The sequence below is a fragment of the Girardinichthys multiradiatus genome, chromosome 19 (genome assembly GCF_021462225.1).
Source record: "Girardinichthys multiradiatus isolate DD_20200921_A chromosome 19, DD_fGirMul_XY1, whole genome shotgun sequence".
NCBI classification, from domain to species: domain Eukaryota; kingdom Metazoa; phylum Chordata; class Actinopteri; order Cyprinodontiformes; family Goodeidae; genus Girardinichthys; species Girardinichthys multiradiatus.
Genome location: NC_061811.1, coordinates 13,590,588 through 13,614,646, shown reverse-complemented (window position 1 = coordinate 13,614,646; position 24,059 = coordinate 13,590,588). Strand labels below are relative to the sequence as shown.

The window sequence follows — 24,059 nt, the reverse complement described above, 5'->3', positions numbered from 1 at the left end:
TCTGAAATACGGGTCAAATAAAGCTCTCTAAGGCTTTACTTTGGGTAAGCTTACAAAAATGCCTTATAAGATGTCCCGCTGTCTGACAGCTGTTGACAGAAAACATAAAAAATGAGGAATTGGGCTCTTTTTTTAAAATGGTAATGCTGCAGCCCTCCTCCCACCAGCCAGTGTAAATCTAAGATGTAAGTACTGTTGTTAGACTTTCTTTATTATTTTTTTTACTTCATGTCTTACTAGTGACGGAAACTCCGGGGCTTGTTTCCTTTAAATCTGGCCTCAAGTTGAGGTCTGGGGAGTCTGAAGAGGTCTCTTAAAAAAGGAATACGGAGGGTCATAAAGTACTTGTGCATGAATGAGCAAAAATAAGCAACCTACAGTTCATGCATCATTCAGTAACATTCTTGCATCACAAGATGAATTAATAAAGTAATTGCTTTACTGAAAGAGGACTAACCAATAAGCTACCAAATTAGGCTGATTTCCACAAAAACACTGAAACTTTGCCTTTTATTGCATTCTCCATCAGATTTCTGTAAACTTACATTTTCCATATTTTATCAGAATAACAACTGTATCATTTACAACATATGAAGCTATTTTATAAAATCTAAGTAGAAATCAAATTCAACATCTTCACATTTCATTATGAGCCTGTAATCAAAAACCTGCGTGTTGAATTTATAAACACAACCTGAAGCGTACTATAAAGATTATAGTTACAGCTGTATCATTAAGTACTGCTGTTTTAACTGGATTTTTTTTAATAATCACTCAATATTAGGGATGATTCCAAGTATCGAATGAGGTCTCGATAATGGAATCTTTAAATGACTGGTATCAAAGCTAATGTTTTAAAGCACAGCTTAAACCCTAGTCAAAGAAAGTCATATCCAAACAGAGTACAGATTCTATTCGACCATAGCCTAATTATCCACAAGTCATATCAATACATAAAGTAGACACACTAGCATTAACATATCTGAATGATCAGTTACTCAAATCCAAACAAAGTACACATGCTAGTGTTAGCACTGCATAGTTATCAATACGTCATATCAAAACAGAGATCAAACATGCTAGTATTAGCCTTGTGTTTTATTTCGTTTGCATGGTAAGTTCATCACCAACAGGAAAGTGTGAGTTAATAACTGAAAGCTGTATGTTTCAACTCGGATATATCTTTAGAAACATAGTCTGTCCCTGTAGAGACAGACTATCTGCCACTATCAAGAAAAATTGATACAGCAGCATCCGGGGGGTCAGTGAAGCTGTTAAAGGGGAGACAATCACAATACTTATAGACCATGCCATACTGATTAAATGGGTATTATTATTCTGCATAAATATGGCATTACATTTGAATGTTTGGACTGGAACTCTATTTGCAAATGCCTGTTACTACTCTTAAATAACTCTGATTGGTTTCTGGAACATAATTTACTAATCAGGACATCCCTACTTTATGTATAAATACAAAACCTGTTATTATAGAAAAGCTTAGCATAGACATGCATCTAGTATAAATATTTGAGAGAAACAGAAAATTGGTGCGAAATCAATGTACAACTTAATATTTTTAAAGAAATTACCCTATGAGTGTGAGGTAATCACTTTAACCCACAGCTTTTTAGGTCATGGTGAATAAGTAGACTTTATGATATAACCTTCCTGCATTAATTCATGCATTATATCATTATGAGTCATGTCTTAAGGTTTGCCACAGTATATAATGTGTACCTTTATTATAAAGTGTTACCTGCTGTCTATTACAGCATCAGGTTTCCGTTCCTTGCTTTCACTGTATAAAAATGACTTACACTATTTTAAGGGATAAAGACAATAAACCAAAATAAATCAAGATGACGCACTGAATTTAAGCAAACTCCAGACTTTAATGTCAATGTTTTCACTGGGGTGAGAGCAAGGACTGAGATTGCCACCACTGAGCAGGAGAAATTCATAGCAAACACATATGTCTGCGCCTCACTCAAATACTAAATCAAACCATGAGAGGCATTAAACAACAGTTTTGTTTGGTTTCGTTGTGGAAAAAATGAAGAAGGGAAAAAGAAAATACCTGGATGGTCCGGTGGTGAGTCGGTCACAACAGCTGGCTAAAAAACAAACAAATATCACCTGTCAAAAACAATTGAGGTTGCATTTTTCACCTCCCTCTTCTGGGTAAAGTCTCCACTAATTTGGTGTGCCTGTATCTACCAAAATGTGGTCTGAATATGTTATATAATCATAACAAGCCCAGCAGCTAATACAGCTTACGCATATTGTCCTCAAAAACATTTCAAAACTATGTGCCAGGAGGTTGATAGAGAGGGATAAATTACCGGCATCAGAATTTCCACATCTGCAAAAAAATAAAAATAGAGAGAGAAAGAAAGACGGGTTTATCAGTCGCAAACCTTGACTAAACAAGAACATTCCTGAATGTCTTTATTTCTGATTAAAAACAGGTTAACAACATTACAGGACCTTCTGAAGCATGCGTAAACTTAACCATTTTTAGATTTTGTCACGTTACAACAACAAACATCATTGTGTTTTATCTGCATTTTAAGTGATAGACCATAACAACAGTGTTGCATAATCAAGTTGAGGGAAAATGATACATGGTTTTATAAAGTATGACATGAATTTGCATTTAGCCATCTTCACTCTGATACCCCTAAATAAAATGTAGTATAACCAATTGCCTTCTGAAGTCATAGTATTTAGTAAATAGAGTGAAGTTGGCTGTATTTTTCTCTCAGTATAAATCAAGTTGCTCTCTAAAAGCCTAAGAGGTTTGTGAGAGAACATTACTCAACAAACAGCATCAAAACACCAACAAACACACCAGAGAGGTAAAAATTAAGTTGTGGAGAAGGTTAAAGTAGGACTTGGTTACATAAAAACTCATTATCTGAACTTTGGAAAGAGGATTCCAAAAATGCAAACCTACCAAGACATTTCAATACACCTTAACTAACAGGCTGGACAAGGAGAGCATTACTCATACATGGGGCCAAGAGGCCCCTGGTAATGTAAGAGGTGCTGCAGAGATCCGGAGTTCCCATGGGATAATCTCTTGAAAGGAGAACCATCAGTTGTGCATTTTACAAATCTGGTCTTTTTGACGTGGCAAGTGAAATGGCAAGTAGAAATCCATAAGAAGTTGTGTATGCAGCTTGCCAGAAATCATTTAGGGGACACAGCAAACATGTGCAAGAAGGCGCTCTGGTCAGAGGAGACCAAAATTAAACTTTTTGGATGATGTAGTAACATTTCATTAAACGGGGCACATGGTGGTAGAAGCATCATGCTCTTCTGGGGATAGTTTTCTTCAGCAGGAACAGGGAAGTTGGTGAGAGTTCATGGGAGGAATGATGGAGGTTAATATAAAACAAGAAAACCTGCCAAAGACTCCAAAAGACTTGAGACTGAGGTTCACCTGTCTAGCTGGATGACACTAAAAACCAATAGCCAGAGATGCAACTGGAGCAATAGGGCAATAGGAGGTTTTAAAAAGTACGGACGCATCAGTGAATACAAATGCATGCCACACTTTTCAGATCGTTATATGTAGATCATCTTAAAAACATGTATTATTTTCAGTATCAGGGGCTCTATATGCTCTGTGCTGAGTCAAAATCAAGGTTTTATTTGAGGGCTACTTTAGAAAATAGATGCAAAACAAATGCAAACACAGACAGGGATGTGAAGATCCTTGATAATGGAGACAAAAATCCCAGAATATTTATACAACTGTGTGTTCAAATAAATCAAATCATCTTGACACTGGCAATAAAACTAAGTCTACAGCAGAAGATGTAGATGTTTGGTCCATTATATTTGTGAGGTGATGTGAAGCCCATAGGGGTTTAATTTTAATAGATGGTAAAGAATGAAAACAACTTTGAAAAATGTTCTGGGTTGTATAAAAATGCTACTTGTGGAAATCAAAACATCCTGTTGATCTTTGGTTTATGAGAAAAAAAGCTAATAGTTACCTTCTTCCAGTCTTGGTGTTTCTTGCCCTGATTGTGGAGTCAAAGGGTACTGGGGTACTCGTGGTGTCTCGGGGTATTCAGGGTACTGGGCTAATTGGGGTGTTTGAGGGTAGTTGTTGTGTCTTGAAGGCTGGGAGGATGGGAACTCAGAATACTGCTCCTCCAGAGTCACTCCTGTGCTCTGCAACTCATCTTGCTCCAGCTGCCTTAGTGAAATCTGCACATCTGATCGTGAGTATGTGTATCCATGACCAGCTGGGCAGATCTCCTTGAAGTGGTCTGAAGGACAGTAAGCACAAGAGCAAACAATGACTGATAAAAACCATCACCTATGCAGTTAGAGCTAATACAACTCAGTCTGCCTGACAGTCACAGAAAAGACAAAAGCCATCTGTGAAACAGTGACAGTAATGCTTTTTCACACATTTATGTGTATACTTTATCACTTCCCTATGTGATGAAATTGTATTTCACTGCAGTACAGTGCAAAGGTTTTTAGGCAACTTAATTTCTTCACATTTTGGTCCAAGGAGCCAGACTTTCTTGTAATCTTTTAAGTTTTCTCAATCACTCATTTCCCTGAATGTATGCCAAGTTTTCAACTCACAAATCTTTGGGAATCACTTGGTCGTCATAGTTTATGTCTTCCAGAGCTTTATTTTGGACTTTGGCTATTTTTTCAATCCTTTTGCGTTCTTTGTATGTATATATTAGTGGAATAGTTCAGTCTGTTTGTGTCCATGCCTGCTCACATTTCAGGCACTAAGTTTGATCAGCTCACCTGTGCCTACTTTATTGCTCTGCTGCCTCTCATCTGTGCTCTGCTCTATTTAAGCTCCCTCCAGCACCAGCCACCTTGTCAGATTATCGATAGCAGTTCTGTGTGTAGATGTCCAGCGTTACTTCCATGCCAATGTTTGATCTCCTGGTTATGACCTTGCTTCTGCACTCTGGATTTTGTTGTCCCTGTCCACCTCTGCATTTATCTCTGCATTCTGGACACATACTACGGACACGGATTTTGACTTAAGCCTTCAGGTCTCCCCATGCCTGATCAACGCACATGTCTCTGTGTGTTTGACCCTCGCCTGCCTTCTTACCATGTCTTCTCCCATCACACAGGATTTGTCATTAATCAAGTGATGCATAGAAATCTTCCTGGGAATTTTCTGTGAGAACTCGTGTGTTAAGAAGCAGATCAGCTAATTCACTATCTCAGAGGTTAGCTTGAGTTTGGTTAGCCCCTTAACAGTGGCTGTTTCAAGCCAAATTTACCAGAGGGGCCAAGGTGAGGCCAGTGTTTTTTCATGGGGGCACAGAAAAAAGAATGAATGTTTATGTACATGTTTATTATAATATGTGAATTTATTTGAAGCACCAACAAAGTGCATTGCTCCTGTCCACCATTTATTTATGTGGTTGGAAATGTCCACAAATTAGGCTGCATTGGTGGATCATCCTTGCACTTGCTGATCTCTGAAAGAAGATTAATCTCTCCCTTACAGTCTATACAGTGGAGTGAAAAAGTGTTTTCCCCCTTCCAGATTCTTATTTCTCATAAGTGTTTCAGATCATCAAACAAATAAAAATGTTGATCACGGACAACAGTGGGTGGCTGTGGCTCAGGTGGTAGGAGTTTGTCCTATAACCGGTGGGTTGCTGGTTTGAAGCCCGGGTCTGTAAATCTGAGTCGTTGTGCCTTGGTCAAGACACTTCAGGCCATTTATAACGCTTTTTATTATTAAGGGAGAGTCAAAAGGTGAATGACCCCGCCTGTTAAAACATAACTTAACTGTGTTTTATCACACCTGAGTTCAATTTCTCTTGCCACACCCAAGCCTGATTACTGCCACACCTGTTCTCAATCAAGAAATCACTGCCTGACAAAGTGAAGTAGACCAAAAAATCCTTAAAAGCTAGACATCATGCCGAGATCCAATGAAACTCAGGGACAAATGAGAAAGAAAATAAGTGAGATTTATCGGTCTGGGAAAGGTTATAAAGCCACTTCTAAAGCTTTAGGAGAACCATTATCTACAAATGGAAAAAACACGGAACAGTGGTAAACCTTCCCAAGAGTGGGCGGCCGACCAAAATTACCCCAAGAGCGCAGTGATGACTTATCCAAGAGGTTACAAAAGACCCCACAACAACTTCCAAAGAACTGCAGGCATCACTTGCCTCAGTTAAGGTCAGAGTTCATGCCTCTATCATAAGAAAGAGACTGGACAAATCAAGACGAAAACCGCTGCTGAGCAAAAAGTATTTTAAGGCCCGTCTCAATTTCTCCAGAAAACATCTTGATGATCCCCAAGACTTTGTTGGAAAATATTCATGCTATGCTTATAGGATTGGTATGGCTATACTTAAGTATGTTTAATAATGTGTGAAATAAAAGTTTCGGAAGTTTCAGAAGGATTCGGACGATCTTCTCCCTGTACAGGCATCTAAAGACTGCAGTCTCTGTGTTTCTTTTATTACTTTGTTTTTTATTAATAACAGTATAGGAGGTCTTAGCTTTACCAAACAAATGAGCATGCAGGAGTTTAGGGATAACTCCAACAACTTTTAGGATCATTTTCTGTGGACTGGCAAGACCAAAGTTGAACTTTGTGGAAGGTGTGTGCTCCATTACGTCTCGCGTAAAAGTAACGCCGTATTTCAGGAACATAACATCAAACCAACAGTAAAATATGGTGGTGTTAGTGTGATGGTCTGGGGCTGTTTTGCTGCTTCAGGACCTGGAAGACTTGTGATAAATAGAAACATGAATTCTGTGTTCCAAAAAATCCTGAAGGAGAATGTCCGGCCATCTGTTTGTGACCTCAAGCTGAAACGAACATGGGTTCTGCAGCATGACAATGATCTAAAACACACCAGCAAGTCCACCTCTGAAAAAAACCCAAAATGAAAACTTTTAAGTGGTCTAGTCAAAGTCCTGACCTGAATCCTACTGAGATGCTGTGGCATGACCTTAAAAAGGCAGTTCATGCTTGAAAACCCTCCAATGTGGCTGAATTACGACAATTCTACAAAGAAGAGTGGGCCACAATTCCTCCACAGCGCTGGAAGTTATTGCAAACACTTGATTGCAGTTGTCGCTGCTAAGGGTGGCCTCAAGCCGTTATTAGGTTTAGGGGGCAATCACTTTTTCACACAGGGCCATGTAGGTTTTTTTTTTCTCTCTTAATAATAAAAACCTTCATTTAAAAACTGCATTTTGTGTTTACTTGTGTTGTCTTTGACTGTTAAAATTGGTGTGATGATCTGAAACACTTAAGTGTGACAAACATGCAAAAAGAAGAAATCAGGTAGGGGAAAAACGTTTTCACACCACTGCATGTTCCTTTTCACTCTCAGGATTGACAGTCTCTGTTTCTGATCTCTTAATCTCAGCTTCCTCTCCAATCAACTCCTCTTTCTCTCTTTCATCCTCCCTCTCTCTACGCTGTTCTTTGTTAACAGCGGCAAAAAATATCGTGACATCCCTTTTTCCTTTCATGACCAATGGTGTTCCCAGTGCTGCAAGAAAACAATAGATAATGTCTAACAGGTGATCCTATCTTAATATGGCTAAGGCTAAAAGTGGAACAACTTCATCTTCAATTTACTGTTAAACTAATATTATGAAGGAAAAAAAATGAAATCAGTTCCTAACCCTGTAAGAACTGGATTAAGTGGATGTTAAAACAATGAAGCAGGATTTCATTGCAGTAAACAACAACAGTGACAGGCAATTATGAGCCAAACATTGCCGTCACGAAACTAAATCATCTCTACGTTTTTTCATCTTTTAGTCGTCTTTAACTATTTGCAGTGGTGGTTGTTTTTACCTTTGCTGCCTCTTCCCATTCAGAAATGTGCAGGTTAAACAGGTCACACTAACAAGTGAGCGTGCAGCGCTCTAACGACTCCGTGTGCAATGCTGTGGTGTATCAATTTCAGTTTCCTTGCCAGCACATATAACATTACGAAATTGTCTCTTCAGCACAGGGGCCATAACAGGGGCCAGGACTGGTTTAGCAGGGGCACTGGCCCCAGTTGGCCCCTATGTAAAAGTTTGGGTTAACTCACCAGTCATCTCTTCAGTCAATAACGTCTTCTTCTCCATTTCAGTTCCCCCTGAACATTTGGGTGACCCGTCTTAAGCTCCTTCCAGATTTTTAATCTTCTAAAATGTGCTCTGTGCTTGGTTGTGTTATCGGGTCCTCTGTTCCAGATTATTGAGCCTGTATTTATAATTTGTATGGACTGAAGAAAATCCCCAGCAAACTCTATCCTTTGCATCTAATTCTTGTTTAAATTCAATTCAAGATGTTTGTTGATTGCTGATTACAGCATCATTCTGCCCTGATAAAATGGTTCAAATAAAAAGGCCAAAATAATATGATTATTCAAACAAATAAGTGTTTAAAATTCTCACTAGTGTTACAGTAGCTTGAAAATGTATCAATAATCAAATTATTTTACTTTATGTCATATGGTGTGTTGGTCTATTTGAAAATGCAAATAAAACTGTAAAGCGTGACGTGCATTTGTAATCAGCACCCCCGGAATATATATCTACGACTTTTCAACATTTAGAGAATGAAAATGTTGCCCACTCTTCTTCAAAAAATGACTACGGCTCAGTCAGCTTCGATAGAGAGCTTATGTGAACATCAATTTTGAGTCTTGCAACGTATTCTCAATCAAATCTATGTCTGGGTTTTAACTAGGTCATTTTAACACTTGAATATGCTTTTATCTAAACTTTTCCATTGTGGCTCTGGATGTATGATTTGGTTTGCCATCCTGCTGGAAGGTGAACCTCCTCCCCAGTCCCAGTCTTTTGTTGCCTCTAACAGGTTAATGGATTTTTAGAAAAACTGGGGTACAATAGACACTCAAACACACACACACACACATGCTTCTGGAACAAGTAGCAGATCGTATAACATTGACTGACCCTTGAACTGAGCTGGTTTAGAGGCACAAGAGTGGCTAATGGGGGATTGGTGGGCAAGATAAAATGAGGCAGACTGCACTTCTTTGTGCCTGAGTCCAACAAACCCTGCCAATGGTGAATCCATTACAAGTGAGAAGCCCTGTGTCCCCTACCTAACCTGAAACCAGCAACCCTGTGCCAGAGGAGTCTGGAATAGAGATATGAGTAATGACAGATATGTGGTTGATGTAAATGCAGGAAATGTGGATATGAATGACTACTGACTGAAGTTAAAGTGGAGGGAAATGAGGGTATAAACGATGAGGATCCACATCAGAAGTGTAGAATAAATATGAAAAAGCTCCTGTTACCACGTCCAGTGCTCCGCTCGGAACATGGCTTTAACAGCTTGTCCAGACGTGCAGAGACATCGCCTAAAATAATCCCACTATGTGTAGCAAAGAGGTCTGTGATTAAGATCTCATCTAAGACAATCCCCAATCACTTGGCAGGACAAACACTATAAAACCAGTTAAGTTTCTCTCTGAGACATTGAAGGTTAGATCTGGAAGTAGGAGAAGATGACAACAATTTGCCATGTTTCACTTGGCAAATCAGTGGATTTCTGCTGCACCGCTTTGCTTTTGGTACATTAGCGGGGTTTCTCTCTGAGGGCTGGAGTGATAACACATGACTGACTCTCACCATTATGTAGCCTCCAAAATATGAAAACTGTTATGTTTTTGGTCCATTTCCACTCTAAACATATTTAGTTATTTTGAAATACTTAGCATGCCTGGCAGACAGGAAAATGGTGACTGAGAGGTAAATATCTTTGCTTGTGCTCTACCGACCATTGCTAGCCCTTGCATAAGATGACATGAAATTTTATGTCTGCAAAAACATTTAACAAAGAGTTTCTTAACTGGTACAGTAAAACCAAAAAATGGAGAAGTACGTTTTCAGATAGCGAAAAGTCATGTAGCAAAATCTCAAAAAAACACATCACCTGAACCTGGCAAAGGACATCGATCACACTCATTTCCCCAGGCCTTGCCGACACGGCTGCAGCAGCATATCTGCTTAGTGATGTGATTAGCAAGAGGCAGAGAGCACATTCCTGATGAAACCGAACGGTAGCATGAATCCCTGTGGTCAGACACGGCCTTGTCAGCTGAGGGGAGGTCAGAAGATCCATTATATTATCCTGTGTTTCAAATCAGACTTTCGATTGAGAAACAAAGCAATACTTACAGACACAGTGGCTCCTGGCAGCATCTAGCATAAAACCTGGTTTGCATGTGCATCTGTAGCTTCCTTTGGTGTTGAGACATTCAGCATTCTTGCATACCCCTGGCAACAGGCACTCATTGATGTCTGTGAAAAACAGAGTTCGTCAGTTGTCCAGCAAAAAGCCCTTTCTAATTCTGGAAAAACCATGAAGTCATTTCCGAACTCAAACTGAACTTGTTAAATAAACTTTATACATCAGCAGACATGATGAAAGTCAAAGCAAAGAAATCTTTAGACGGCATTAAAACATTTCAATACATCTTGAGTCTGTTAAGAGCTGATGAAACTTAGAAACACTAAGGCTATACAGTTGTTTAAAATCGAGAAGGAGTGATGAAAAAGGAGGTGAAATAACAAAGAAATATATTTTCTTCTCATCATGCAAATGTTTAAGAAGTCATTCAAACACAGAAGCCATCCCTGGATGTTTAAAAATATGTTCTTCCTGAATGGTACAAACCAGTCAGTCATTTTCTACCGCTTCTTCCATAGTGGGTCGCAGGGAAGCTGCTGCCTATCTCCAAGAACCTATGGGCAGGAGGCAGGGTACACCCTAGACAGGTCACCAGTCCATCACAGGGCAACACAGAGGACAAACAACCATGCACACACTCATTCACACTTAAGGGCAATTTAGAGAGACCAATTAACCTAACACTCATGTTTTTGGACTGTGGGAGGAAGCCTGGAGAGAACCTACTCATGCATGGGGAGAACATGCAAACTCCATGAAGAAAGACCCTGGGCCTAGAGTCGAACCCAGGACCTCCTTGCTGCAAGGCAACAGTGCTACCGACTGCGCCACCATGCAGCCTGGTACAAACCAGTGATTTATTAAGGATAATAAAAAGGAATGAATGCTGTAAGATTTCCTAAATTTACTAAGTGCATGTAAAAACACTGCCATATAGGTTGATAACACCACAATAGGCTGTAAGATCAACATTAGGCATCTTCGGTTGAAACAATTAGCTGGTATTAGCAAAATATCTTATCAAAGCTGAACAGAAAAAATAACTTGACTGTTGCTTAGAATCTGAATTAGAATCAGCTTTATTGCCAAGAAATTGGACTCCGGTACACTTTGCTCTGAAAAATAAAGAATTCATTTGTAAATGTACATATATACACAATTAACTTTACAAGAGAAGATAATGTGGGATCAGTTCAAGTATGCATGGCATTGTTCTGAAACTCTGACTTTCAAGTGTTCATCAGAGAAACAGTCTGGGGGAAGAAACTGTCTCTGGTCGTGGCTGGTTTTAGCAGACAGCGCTCTGTAGCACCGACCTGAAGGTAAAAGCCTAAACAGTTTGTGTGCAGGATGTGTGGGGTCTGCAGAGATTTTAGCTGCCCTTTTCCTGACCGTAGACCTCTATAACTCCTGGATAAAAGGAAGGTCAGCCCTGATGATTCTCTCTGCAGCCCTGATTGTTCATTGCAGTCTGGACCTGAGCCAAACCACACTGAGATGGACAAAGACAGGACAGACTGATTTATGGCAGTGTAGAAGATGACCAGCAGCTCCTGTGGAAGGTTGCAGAACATACCCCTGGGCGGAGCTGATGCTGATGGTTTTACTGCGGGAGAAGATGCTCCCCAGGCTCACCTGCTGCTGGCAGTCCTTCAGGAAGCTGGTGATCCACTGCCAGATGGAGCCTGGGACTTTGAGCCAGATGAGCTTCTGGTAGAGGATGTTAGGGTTGGTAGTGTTGAAGGTCCAGCTGAAGTCCACAAATAAGACCCTGGTGTAAATCTCTGGGTGGTCGAGGTGTATGGATGAAGTGTAGTCCCAAGTTGACTACATCATCTGCCGACATGTTTGCCTGGTAGACAAACTGCAGGGGGTCTAGCAGGGAGCCTGTGATGTCCTTCAGGTGCTTCAACACCAGTTGCTCAAAGGATTTCATAACCACAGACGTCAGGGCGAAAGGCCTGTAGTCATGTAATCCTGTGATGGTAGGTTTCTTAGGTACTGGGATGATGGTGAAGCATTTGAAGCAGGAGGGAACCTCACACAGCTCCAGTGACTTGTTGAAGATCTCAGTAAAGATGGGTCCCAGTTGGTCGGCACAGGCTTTCAGGCATGATGGGGAGACATTATCAGGTCCTGAGGCCTTCTTTGTTTTCAGGTGCTGAAAGAGCCTATTGACATCTTCCTCTGAGATCCTTAGTGCAGGCAGGGGGTCTAAAGGTAGGGGGCGGCTGGTGTATGGCAAGAATTTGTGTCTGAATGGGATGTGGAGGAGTTGGGTTGAAGTGGGAACTGCTGCTTTTCATACCTGCAGTAGAAGCCATTCAACTGGTTTGCCAGGCGAGGATTCTGCTCAGGGTTGGGGAAATGGCTCCTACAGGCAGTCAGGTTTTTCAAACCATGCCAAACAGCAGAAGCATCTCCATGTTAGAAACTTTTCCTGAAGCTTCTCTTCGCTGCTTTGATCTCCTTGGTAAGTTTGTTCTTGGTCTGCTTATAGAGGGCCCTCTGGCTGTGTGAGATCTGCACTAGCTCATACAGCCAGAGGAAACCGTACCTTCATTAATGATCATAGTACTGCTGTGCTTGATTGGCCAACAAACAGGCCTGAACTAAAAACCCCAAATCTATGGAGTATAGAAAAAAGGAAGATGAGAGACATCAGAACCAATAAGACCAACTGAAGACCGCTATTAAAGCAACCTGAGCTTAAACCTGAGTTTAATACCTCAGGTAAAGCAATTCAGCAAAGGGACTGAGTAGTTATTCACATAGAGTTTATGGACTTACTTTCCAGCAAACTCAAATTTCTGTATTTGAAATCCTTTTTTTCAGTCTTATGTAATGTTCAAATGAGTTATTGTAAACTATGATCATCCAAATAACAGAAATCCAATTTTGAAATACAGTGTATCACTCTCTGTGTAATGAATCTAAATAATACGAGTTTTAGTGTATGATTGAATTTTAAATAACTTTTCGCTGATGTTCTACTTTGCTGAGACTTCACCTGTAGCTGGCACTGAAACGATATATTATTTTTACATGCTTTAGTGTAATGCCTTGGCTCAAATGTATCTCCTAAGATCATAGAATGTGGCCATTGTAATCTGCCATAACTCTAGTCACAAACTATATCTAGGCATTTATCGTTGCTAAATTATCCTTAAATCTATACTGCATATTTACATGTAGCTTTAGATGTTTTGCTGAGTTTCTGCAAAATACAGCACCACTGAAGGTGGTAAAACAGTCAAATCAAAAGGAAAAGCAGAAAAATGTGTAAATGGAGATACTGCTTAGAACTCTGATAAGTTCACCTTTGGCTTTTGTGATGTCATGAGAGGTACAATGTTCGATCTTCCCTTGTGAATGTAGTTTAGTAAGGACAGAGATTTAATTACAAAAACTTACATTGAAATTGAAAAACTGATAGAGTGCAAACTGTATCTGAAGTCTGGCGAGTATTTTTAATCTATCTCCATTAAGGTGTCTAGTAATGTAACAGCAACTATGTTTACATGAATAAGTGAAAGTCGGAGGATGAATTTGTCTACTCTTGAGTCACTAAATCAAACAGAGGCAGGGGGGACATATTTGAGGTGCTTAGTCATGCAGTCCCACTGGGACCAGGCAAAGTTTGTTGTTCTGCTGTGTTAAACAAAGACTATATCATTAGGTCTTTTCCCATTGCTTTGATGACTGCAACCCGACAGCCTGCCACCACAGATTTTCCCCAATTCTAATTAATCTGCTCTTGTTTGGTTGTTTTGCTTCCTGGTGGAAAAAGTGAGCTTATAAGGGATTTGAGGCTGATAAATTCTGAGGAATGAGCAAATCCAAGGAATGCCACAATGCTCCTTTTGTTTCTTGTGGTTTTTACTTTTCTAACCCTGTTTCCTTTGACGCTTTTTTATCTCTCCAACGAGGCCAGAGTTTTCAATCAAAGAATGTTCCTGTAATGTCTGAGCCTGCAGCTTCTGCTTTATCACAGTATAAACACACCCCTCCCTCTGTTAGCAGTATCTATTTGGATGACTCCAGGATGGAGAACATGCTGTAAAGACAATCAAGTAGACCAAAAATGGCCTCCGATCATCTACAAAGACTTTTGGTCAGTGTTTTGAGCACAGGTGCTGCAGTGACTTTAAGTTTAAGCAGCATTCGGTCAGAGTTCAGGTCAGCCTTCATCACATGGGGTCTTTAATGTGCCTTTCGGCCGGTTCCCAGATTGGCGTTATTATTACAGTGTGCTGCTGGGATGATTGGGATTGAAACTGACTTTCATGACAACCTGTCATGATCAGGACTAATCTCAAGATCTGTTTTGAGTTCATGCTTGGTTGCTCATGCTTGGTGTAAGTAGCCTTTAACATGATTGTTTTTACAGTCTAATTGCGAGTGAAGAGTTATGTTCACTAAGTGTCAAACAGTTTCTGTGACCTTATTTCATCTTGCCTCCTCTTGACTTCTGGAAAACCAAAGTTCATGCAGTTAGAATTGTTTATGAACAGTGGCAAGAAACGTGGCGGCATCAGACTTCTTTTTTCCAGCATGCATCAGTTGTAATCAGGGTTCCTACACATATTTAAAACATTTTCCAGATGGCATTTTGCAGAGCTATCAGCTCTTTTCGCCTGTTTCAAAATACGAAATAAAAAGGTTTATTACAACGTTATGTGCAATATTTCTACAGTGGACAGGCATTAAATATAGATCCTGCAAAAACCCCTAAGGAGCGAAGGACACAATGAAGAAAGAAAGGAAGAGAGGCAGGAAGCAACAAATTAAGAAAATACACAAGGAAGGAATGAAAGAAGGAAGGTTATAAGGGAGAGAGGGAGGAATAAATACATAAATGCAAGAAAGAAAGAACAAAAGCAATTAAAGATAAACAGACACAAGAAAGGAAGGAAGGAAGGAGTTTAGGGAGTAATATCTGCAAATACAAATATTTCCAGTACTCATTTTTTCTATTCTTAGACTTGGAAAAAATTTAAATCAAATTGCAAACTTTTCCATGCTTTCCACACTGCATAGGTTCCTTATGTAACAAGAACAGTGGACGTCTGTCAGGCTTTAAAGCCTCAACCCAAACAAAACAACTGGATTCAAAAATTACATCCACTCAAAGACTGTCAACAGTGGTTAACAAACAGCCATTGTTGAGAAACATAACAAACAAGTTAATAGTCATACATCAGGCAGTAGTTAAAATGATGAATGTCAAATGTAAGTGTTTTAAATTTGCTGGTAGCTTTTACTTAGATAATCCAAAGTGTCACAAGACTTATGCAAGACTACCATGAACTGTTCTTTGAAGTGGTATATGAGTAATACGACCTTCTACCAAAGCAAGTTTACCACCCACAACAGAGCCTGCACATGCATTTATGTGGGACTTTCATCTAACAAGTAAAGCTACAAATGCCCAATTCATCTGGACGAATTTTCCCAAAGCAGCGTCTAAAGATAAGGAATCATCTCTGAAAACAGAGTTGTCACTGAGGCCCTGAAGGGTGTCATTTCACGTTCTAGGGAGGATGTCAATAACATGAGTGAACAATATGTGGAAGAAGATACTCTGGTCCGATTAGACCAAAATTGAACTTTTTGGCTCTCATGGAAGATGCTGTGTGTAGGAAAACTAACCCTGCACATCATCCTAAACAAACCAGTACCACTATGAAACATGGTACTGGAAGCATCATGCTGTGGGGATGCTCTTCTTTCACAGGAACAGAGACGCTAGTTAAAGTTTTTAGATAGAAAACATTTAAAGCAATTTTAAAAATAAACTGAAGGCGACTATTTTATACCTAGGATCAAATTGAAATGTACATTATTGACTTTGAATCTGTTTGTATGACTGGATTGAAATGACCTTTTAGGTAAAGTGCCTTAAGACAATGTTAGTTGTGAACTGGTGCAATGCAAATAAACTGAATTGAGCACTGAACTGGGTGGAATTAAAATTAAAGGGAAGAGGGATCGAGATAAATACAGTGCAATATCAGAGGCTGTAAAAAACTGAAGACTAAGTTACAGGTTCACCCTCTAGCAGGACAACAACGCTAAACATAAAGCCAGAACAACAATAAATGTTAGACGACAGCATATTCATCTGTTAGAATGAGCCAGCCTAAGTTCAGTTTAAGAGTTGTGACCTGAACATTGGTGTTCACAGATGTTCTCCATCCAATCTGGAGTTATTTTGCAAATAGAATTAGGCCAAAAATAATTAGATGTGCAAAGATAATAAAGACTTAACCCAAAACACTTGCAGCTGTAATTGCAGCAAAAGGTCAAGTCAAGTCAAGTCAAGTTTATTTATATAGCGCTTTTCAGCAACAAGGCACTCAAAGCGCTGTACATGTGGAAAAACATAATGACACAGAAAATCAAACACAGAAAAACAAATCAAATGACATTAATAATCATTGGGAGTTTAATGGTAAGAGCTGGTTCTAATCCAATCTTTCTAAAAGAGGTAATTAAAAGGTGGCTCTAAAAATACAATTCAAATAAAATATCATTAAGTGTGTGGTTGCAACATGAAAAGATGTGAAAAAGAGGCATGAATAATTTTGCAAGCCTCTGTAGCAGCAGGAGATGAGGCCAGTTACCCATACACGAGACAAGCGTTGCTCTGTTCCAATAAAACACACAACAAGCAGCTGAAAATAGAAGCCACACTCGGGCATGCTGGACACCATTCTGAGAGTAATGAAAACCTCCCACAAGAAGCATTTTTCTGTCCTTTTGGCTGCTGGAGAGAGTTGTGAAACTAGAACTCAGTGGAGCAGCAACAGCTACACAGGATGGAGACTTTAAAGCAATTCAGTAAATATTATGGGTAACTGCCATCTATGGGTTGTTTGGAGCAGAATGAACAAGAGACTGGGAGAGAGACACAGCTTGAAACAATCATAAAAGAAAAGTATTAATAATACAAAATATTTAAGCAAATGTTGGCTGGACAATGCACTACTGGAAAATAAATCTGTACATGTACAAGCAAGCCTTTGCTATGTGGAATATTGTCTGTGCTCAGGATATGAAAGCAAACACCACTAAACCTGTGCAGATCAGGAAGTATGTTGAACTTGCTGAACCAGATGGTGAGATCTGTCATGGAGGTGTCCAAATCTGCCCACTGAACCATTATGTTATTATACTCCATAGGCTTCAGTAAGCACTGCCCCTTGGATTATGACACTGTTAATCAAGTCAGTGGCATGACTGTAAGCAGACAGTATTTTGTTGTTTTAAGCATCATCATCAGTTGTAAGAGATGGACTTACATCAAGCTGTGCATTTTGTATTAGATTTGTAGACATTGCTTATTTACTAAGACCATGGCTCTGAATATTTTAGTAGGGAACTATCCACAGAACTGATGCTGTGAATGGTTATTGCTTCTTGGACCATAAACCCAGCTGATAATTTGCCATCCCCATGATGCAGCAGTGGGAGAGAACCCTGCATGTGTGATCTTTGAAGTTTTTTGCCACGTAATGGATGGATGGCTTTGCTGTCTTTCAAGCAGGTTTTCTTCTGTTGGAACATTTATAAATGGCAGATCAAGAAAATGCAACAAAAAATCCGTGAAAAATACTAAATGATATACATATGCCCTGATCACTGTCTATCCTGTGAACAACAGGTAAAATGAAAACAGAAGACCAAAGTGCTCATGAGCTGCTCTGCTTTTAACTCAGGTCTAATTGTAGTCTTGACCTGGTTCCTATGGGGGTCAGATCGACAGGGATGGTGTGAAAGAGGTCCTCAGACTCCATTTATGAACAAAAGCAAACACAGCATTTACTAATATGGTTATCCATATTTAGAGATGGATAAAATCATATACTAACATTCACAAAATAACGTTTTTTAATGTATTTTTTGACTGACCTTGACAGTGTGTGACATTCATCCTTTTAAAACCTTTGGGGCACTCCACTTGTCCGTTCGCAATCACTGCATATGCTGCAAACAGGAGAAGAAGGCATAGCTTAGCAAAGCAAAACCTCTTGGTCAAAAAGAAAAAATTATAAAGGCAGAAAAAAACCTCAGGATGCACGCCTATCCAGTATTTTTCAGAAGTGTTCACATCCTTTGAACTTCTCCACATTTCATTTTAAAGCCACTAATTTCCATGTATGTTATGGAGATGGTAGTGCATACAGGTCCTTCTCAAAATATTAGCATATTGTGATAAAGTTCATTATTTTCCATAATGTCATGATGAAAATTTAACATTCATATATTTTAGGTTCATTGCACACTAACTGAAATATTTCAGGTCTTTTATTGTCTTAATACGGATGATTTTGGCATACAGCTCATGAAAACCCAAAATTCCTATCTCACAAAATTAGCATATCATTAAAAGGGTCTCTAAACGAGCTATGAACCTAATCATCTGAATCAATGAGTTAACTCTAAACACCTGCAAAAGATTCCTGAGGCCTTTAAAACTCCCAGCCTGGTTCATCACTCAAAACCCCAATCATGGGTAAGACTGCCGACCTGACTGCTGTCCAGAAGGCCACTATTGACACCCTCAAGTAAGAGGGTAAAACACAGAAAGAAATTTCTGAACGAATAGGCTGTTCCCAGAGTGCTGTATCAAGGCACCTCAGTGGGAAGTCTGTGGGAAGGAAAAAGTGTGGCAGAAAACGCTGCACAACGAGAAGAGGTGACCGGACCCTGAGGAAGATTTTGGAGAAGGGCCGACTCCAGACCTTGGGGGACCTGCGGAAGCAGTGGACTGAGTCTGGAGTAGAAATATCCAGAGCCACCGTGCACAGGCGTGTGCAGGAAATGGGTTACAGGTGCCGCATTCCCCAGGTCAAGCCACCTTTGAACCAGAAACAGCGGCAGAAGCGCCTGACCTGGGCTACAGAGAAGCAGCACTGGACTGTTGCTCAGTGGTCCAAAGTACTTTTTTCGGATGAAAGCAAATTCTGCATGTCATTCGGAAATCAAGGTGCCAGAGTCTGGAGGAAGACTGGGGAGAAGGAAATGCCAAAATGCCAGAAGTCCAGTGTCAAGTACCCACAGTCAGTGATGGTCTGGGGTGCCGTGTCAGCTGCTGGTGTTGGTCCACTGTGTTTTATCAAGGGCAGGGTCAATGCAGCTAGCTATCAGGAGATTTTGGAGCACTTCATGCTTCCATCTGCTGAAAAGCTTTATGGAGATGAAGATTTCATTTTTCAGCACGACCTGGCACCTGCTCACAGTGCCAAAACCACTGGTAAATGGTTTACTGACCATGGTATCACTGTGCTCAATTGGCCTGCCAACTCTCCTGACCTGAACCCCATAGAGAATCTGTGGGATATTGTGAAGAGAACGTTGAGAGACTCAAGACCCAACACTCTGGATGAGCTAAAGGCCGCTATCGAAGCATCCTGGGCCTTCATAAGCCCTCAGCAGTGCCACAGGCTGATTGCCTCCATGCCACGCCGCATTGAAGCAGTCATTTCTGCAAAAGGATTTCCGACCAAGTATTGAGTGCATAACTGTACATGATTATTTGAAGGTTGATGTTTTTTGTATTAAAAACACTTTTCTTTTATTGGTCGGATGAAATATGCTAATTTTGTGAGATAGGAATTTTGGGTTTTCATGAGCTGTATGCCAAAATCATCCGTATTAAGACAATAAAAGACTTGAAATATTTCAGTTAGTGTACAATGAATCTAAAATATATGAATGTTAAATTTTCATCATGACATTATGGAAAATAATGAACTTTATCACAATATGCTAATATTTTGAGAAGGACCTGTAATTATAAGATGGAAAGAAATGGATAAATGGTTTTCAAGATATTTTCTTTCAAATAAAAGACTAAATGTGTGGTGTGTATTTGTTTTAAGCCCCGTTTACTCTGATAGCCATAAATAAGATCCTGTGCAATCAGTTTCCTTCAGAAGTCACCCAATTAACCCATTGTAAATATTAGTATACTGTAAGTACACCTGTTTTGTGAGTGCCTCAGAGGTTTGTTATTAAACAATGGAAAACAAACAGCATCATGAAGACCAAGAAACACAGCAGACAGATCAGGGATAACGTTGTGGAGAAGTTTAAAGTAATGTTAAAGAACAATGTTCCAAGCTTTGAAGAGCTCACAGAACACTGTTCAATCCATCATCTGAAGATGAAGAGAGTAACGATGGCAAAGCTACATATAATGGCCCTCCACCTGAACGGACAGTACATGGGAAGACAAGAATAGTCACTGAAGAAGCTAAGAGGCCGATGCTAACTCTGGAGGAGCTGCAGAGATACACAACTTAGGTGACCACTATTAGTTGGGCACTCCATAAATTTGGTCTTTCTAGAAGCGTGGCAAGAAAAAACAGTTGGTAAAAAGTCACAAGAAGTCAAATGCAGGCCATGCAGAGGACACAGAAAACATGTGAAAGAAGCTGTTCTGGTTTAGATGACACCAAAATTGAATTTCCTAACATTTTTGGTTTGTTTATGGCAAAATACTAACCACGTCACAATAATGCATTGCCTTTATCTGTCATGTAAAATCCCTACGAGATACACTGATGTTTGTTGTTGTAACACGAGAAAATGTGAAAACGATTAGATTAATGGTTATGAGTACTGTCGCAAGGCAAAGTCACTACCCGAAATGAGCAAAAGGAAAACTAGGAGTACCCAAAACAAAACCTTCAGAGACTCATGGAGAAATGGTGTAAAACGGTGCTGCCCAGAAGCAAATGGGAACTGACAACAACTGATATATTGTGTTGGGATATTATCTATAAATCTTCTTTCTTCAGGGAAAATTAGGTTAATGCTAAAGTCAGAAATTTGTTGAGGAAGCCTTGACCTTCATCATCACACACCGATGATATGCATTAAAATAGTGCTCTAACTTTGAACAGAAGGAATGATGATTAACCTACAACTTGATGTATAACATTTGGTCAGAGCTTATATTTGCTCTTCTAGCCAGAGCAGTGAAAATCAAATGGTGTGTGTCCTTCTGATGTGTACATTAGAAGTTCACAGAGGTGCCAGAGTAAACAACACAGAGTGTCTGCTGATGCCTTGATGCAGTCAGACTGTCATTGTCAAAGGCCTCAAAACATGTTGTCATGGCTCGCCTGGTGGGCACACTTCATTTAGCTTACAGACAGGTCAGTGTGACTGTCATATGGCAAACATTTAGTCTGTTTGTGTGTATGTCTGCAGGGAGAGGGAGCTAGAGCTGGTGTGTATGAGCAGTTTTGTGTGTCTGTGCAGAAACAGAAACGGTATTGGTAGCAGAACCTTTTGTGACTTAAACTGAGATGACAGGTTTCTCTACATTTCCTGACAAAAGATCCATCCCCTGATTTCTGAGAGGGAAATGTGCACATGGTTGAAGAGAGTTGAAAGGAATGATGACAGGTTTGTTAGCAAGACAGAACACTTTCTCGCTGTTATTGTCGATTCGCATTACAGTCACAAAACTAAAGGGGCTTAAAGACGTCATTCCTATTCATGATAGACAATTTTTTTTATTATTCACCCAGAAAAAAGTAGCACACTCACTGAGAAAGTATAATACATGAAAAATTATTTACTGTTTCAGGAAATTGTTTTGACAACAGAGTCAAAGGTTAACACATAAAGCTGAAATCGTTAGAATAAACATTTTTCCAGGAGGACAATGATCAGAAACACAAACACAAAACCAGAACCACAGTTTAATGGTTTGGATAAGTGCATTTTCATGTGTAGAATGGCCAAGTCAAAGTTCTGACCTCAAACCAATTGAGAGGTTGGAGCAAGACTTCCAAACTGATGTTCCCAAACTCTCCCCATCCAGTTTTGAGATGTGCAAAGCTGGTAGAGGCAAACACCCTAAAGACTTGCGGTTTTACAGAACAGACTGTAGGTGGGCTGAATACAAGTACACATAACTTTTATTTTTATTTGTAACAGTAGTTACGAATAAAAGTAATGTAATGTAAAAGTAGTTGTAATATGTAAAAAATGTGACAATGGATATATCTTATACTTGCAAGGCACTGCATCAAAGTCAATATATTTTCTTCAATTTCCACAATGAGAATGACAAAAATGTAACACCTATTTTATGTTCTCCTTTCAGTTTCTTCTTCTTATGTTGGATATGTCATGCTGCTTTCCTATCGAAGGGTGTTTTTCATTTAAGGTTATGCTAAGTCCTCACATTCCTGCCTTCTTCCTGAAAGCCCACCCTTAGAATCCACCACACCCATCCATGACAGACTGAACCGAAATAAAGCGTTGCTTTGAATCTGCTGCCAGGGCAACAAAAGTGTGAAAACAAATGTGACGCACACAATAAACTACAGGATCACTGCTCTGCCAGCAAAAAAGAAGCAACACTTCTCTTTTGGAGTGTTTAGGGAGATGTTAGACGGTGTTTGTGATGTTAACTGAACGGTGGATTTAAATGATGTAATGGGCCATCTGGATCTTTCACAGCTCCAGATAGGATGACACCTGTTCTTTCACCATTACACAATAAAAACAAAATTGTTTACAGCAAAAGCTCAGTGATTTTTGAACTATTTCAAACACACTTGAGTAAAATAGCCCTCTGCAATCTGTCAAAATCTTATTTTGCCTTATTTTATCAGGGGTAACTGGAGCGTTTGGCATATGAAGGTTTTTTGGGAATAGGGTCGTGTAAATTGTGTTATGGTCCAGCTGTGACCCGGTCGACTAACCAGGGTCAGTGTACCTGAGGACTGACAGAGCAGAAGTGGGTCAGGATGATGGAAAAGCGTGTGAGAGGTGGGGGCAGATGTGTCAAAGTAATGCCTCTCATCCTACCCGTCCATCCCTTCATCATCCTCAACACCCTTTATAATCCTACTCAGACAATTTAGAGTAATTAGTTGTTGTGTTGGAGCGACAGGCATCTCTTCCTGCAGCGATTAGATCAGGGAAATTCAGACCTGAGTGACAGAAAGATGCATGTGCCAAGGGAAGCTCAGTAGGGGAGGCCAGGGTGTCTCAATAAAGCTTATTAGCAGGCAGAAAAAAAAACTTTGCAGCCAGTGGGAACTTCAATGTTTTAAGAGAAAAATGTAAAAAGATGCAAAAGCTTTATGCTTTATGTGTTTCCTAAAAATTATTTCCATATATTATTTGGCAGACAGAGTTAAGCATGTCCTTATGTGTGCTTTAAGAGTAGCTGTTACTGGAGTTCAGTGCGGTGGACATTTATTGTTCCCTGGGGGCAATTTGTTTGCAGAGTTTCAAAAAACCAGCTGCTGAACTTCAGCACACAGATGCCGTCAATGACCTGACTTCAAGCTGCCTGCCTTTAATTTTTTAAAACATAGAGGGTTCTTGCTGTTCACAAGTCCACGGGTACTTTAAAGCAAAGGTTGTGAAATTCTTTATACGACGTACCTCTGCAGTAAAAACTAGGTCCTCCAAGTACTACCATACTGACATATTTGAACTTGGCCTTCCTCAGTTTGTTTTGTTATGTTAGTAAATCAAAGAAAAAATGTTCTTCCATTGGACCTGCATGACTTATTTAGGCCATTTTTACTGAGAAGTTCAAATTTAACTTTAAAATTTCAACTTGGAGAAACAAACAGAAAGGCCACATGATGTCAAAACCCTGAGATCTCTTGCCAAACCTGACCTTAAAATCCAATATCAATGCATTTCATAACCACAAGTAAATATAGTTTAATTGCAGATTTTATTATTTTTAAATAATAAATTTTGTACTTTTTTAGGTATGCCTTTTAAAGTGCTTGTTACCACAGCTAGCGAATCAGCTGATCCACCGCAACTTGTGGGGAAGAAGTTCAAACAGGGCTTCAGAATGGAGAAG

At 39.7% G+C, this 24,059-nt stretch overlaps 1 protein-coding gene across 1 annotated transcript in view; it reads right to left on the bottom strand.

Annotated features, from left to right (window-relative positions):
- Window positions 1–24,059, bottom strand: part of LOC124855485 (latent-transforming growth factor beta-binding protein 2-like) — a 122,666-nt gene that overhangs the window by 39,128 nt on the left and 59,479 nt on the right. Inside the window, exons 9-14 of the mRNA XM_047345385.1 lie at window positions 18,116–18,190; window positions 10,189–10,311; window positions 9,944–10,108; window positions 4,008–4,286; window positions 2,346–2,365; window positions 2,081–2,117 (exon numbers count right to left, since the gene is read on the bottom strand). Coding sequence (XP_047201341.1) covers window positions 2,081–2,117; window positions 2,346–2,365; window positions 4,008–4,286; window positions 9,944–10,108; window positions 10,189–10,311; window positions 18,116–18,190 — 699 coding nt within the window. The remainder of the gene's footprint in view (window positions 1–2,080; window positions 2,118–2,345; window positions 2,366–4,007; window positions 4,287–9,943; window positions 10,109–10,188; window positions 10,312–18,115; window positions 18,191–24,059) is intronic.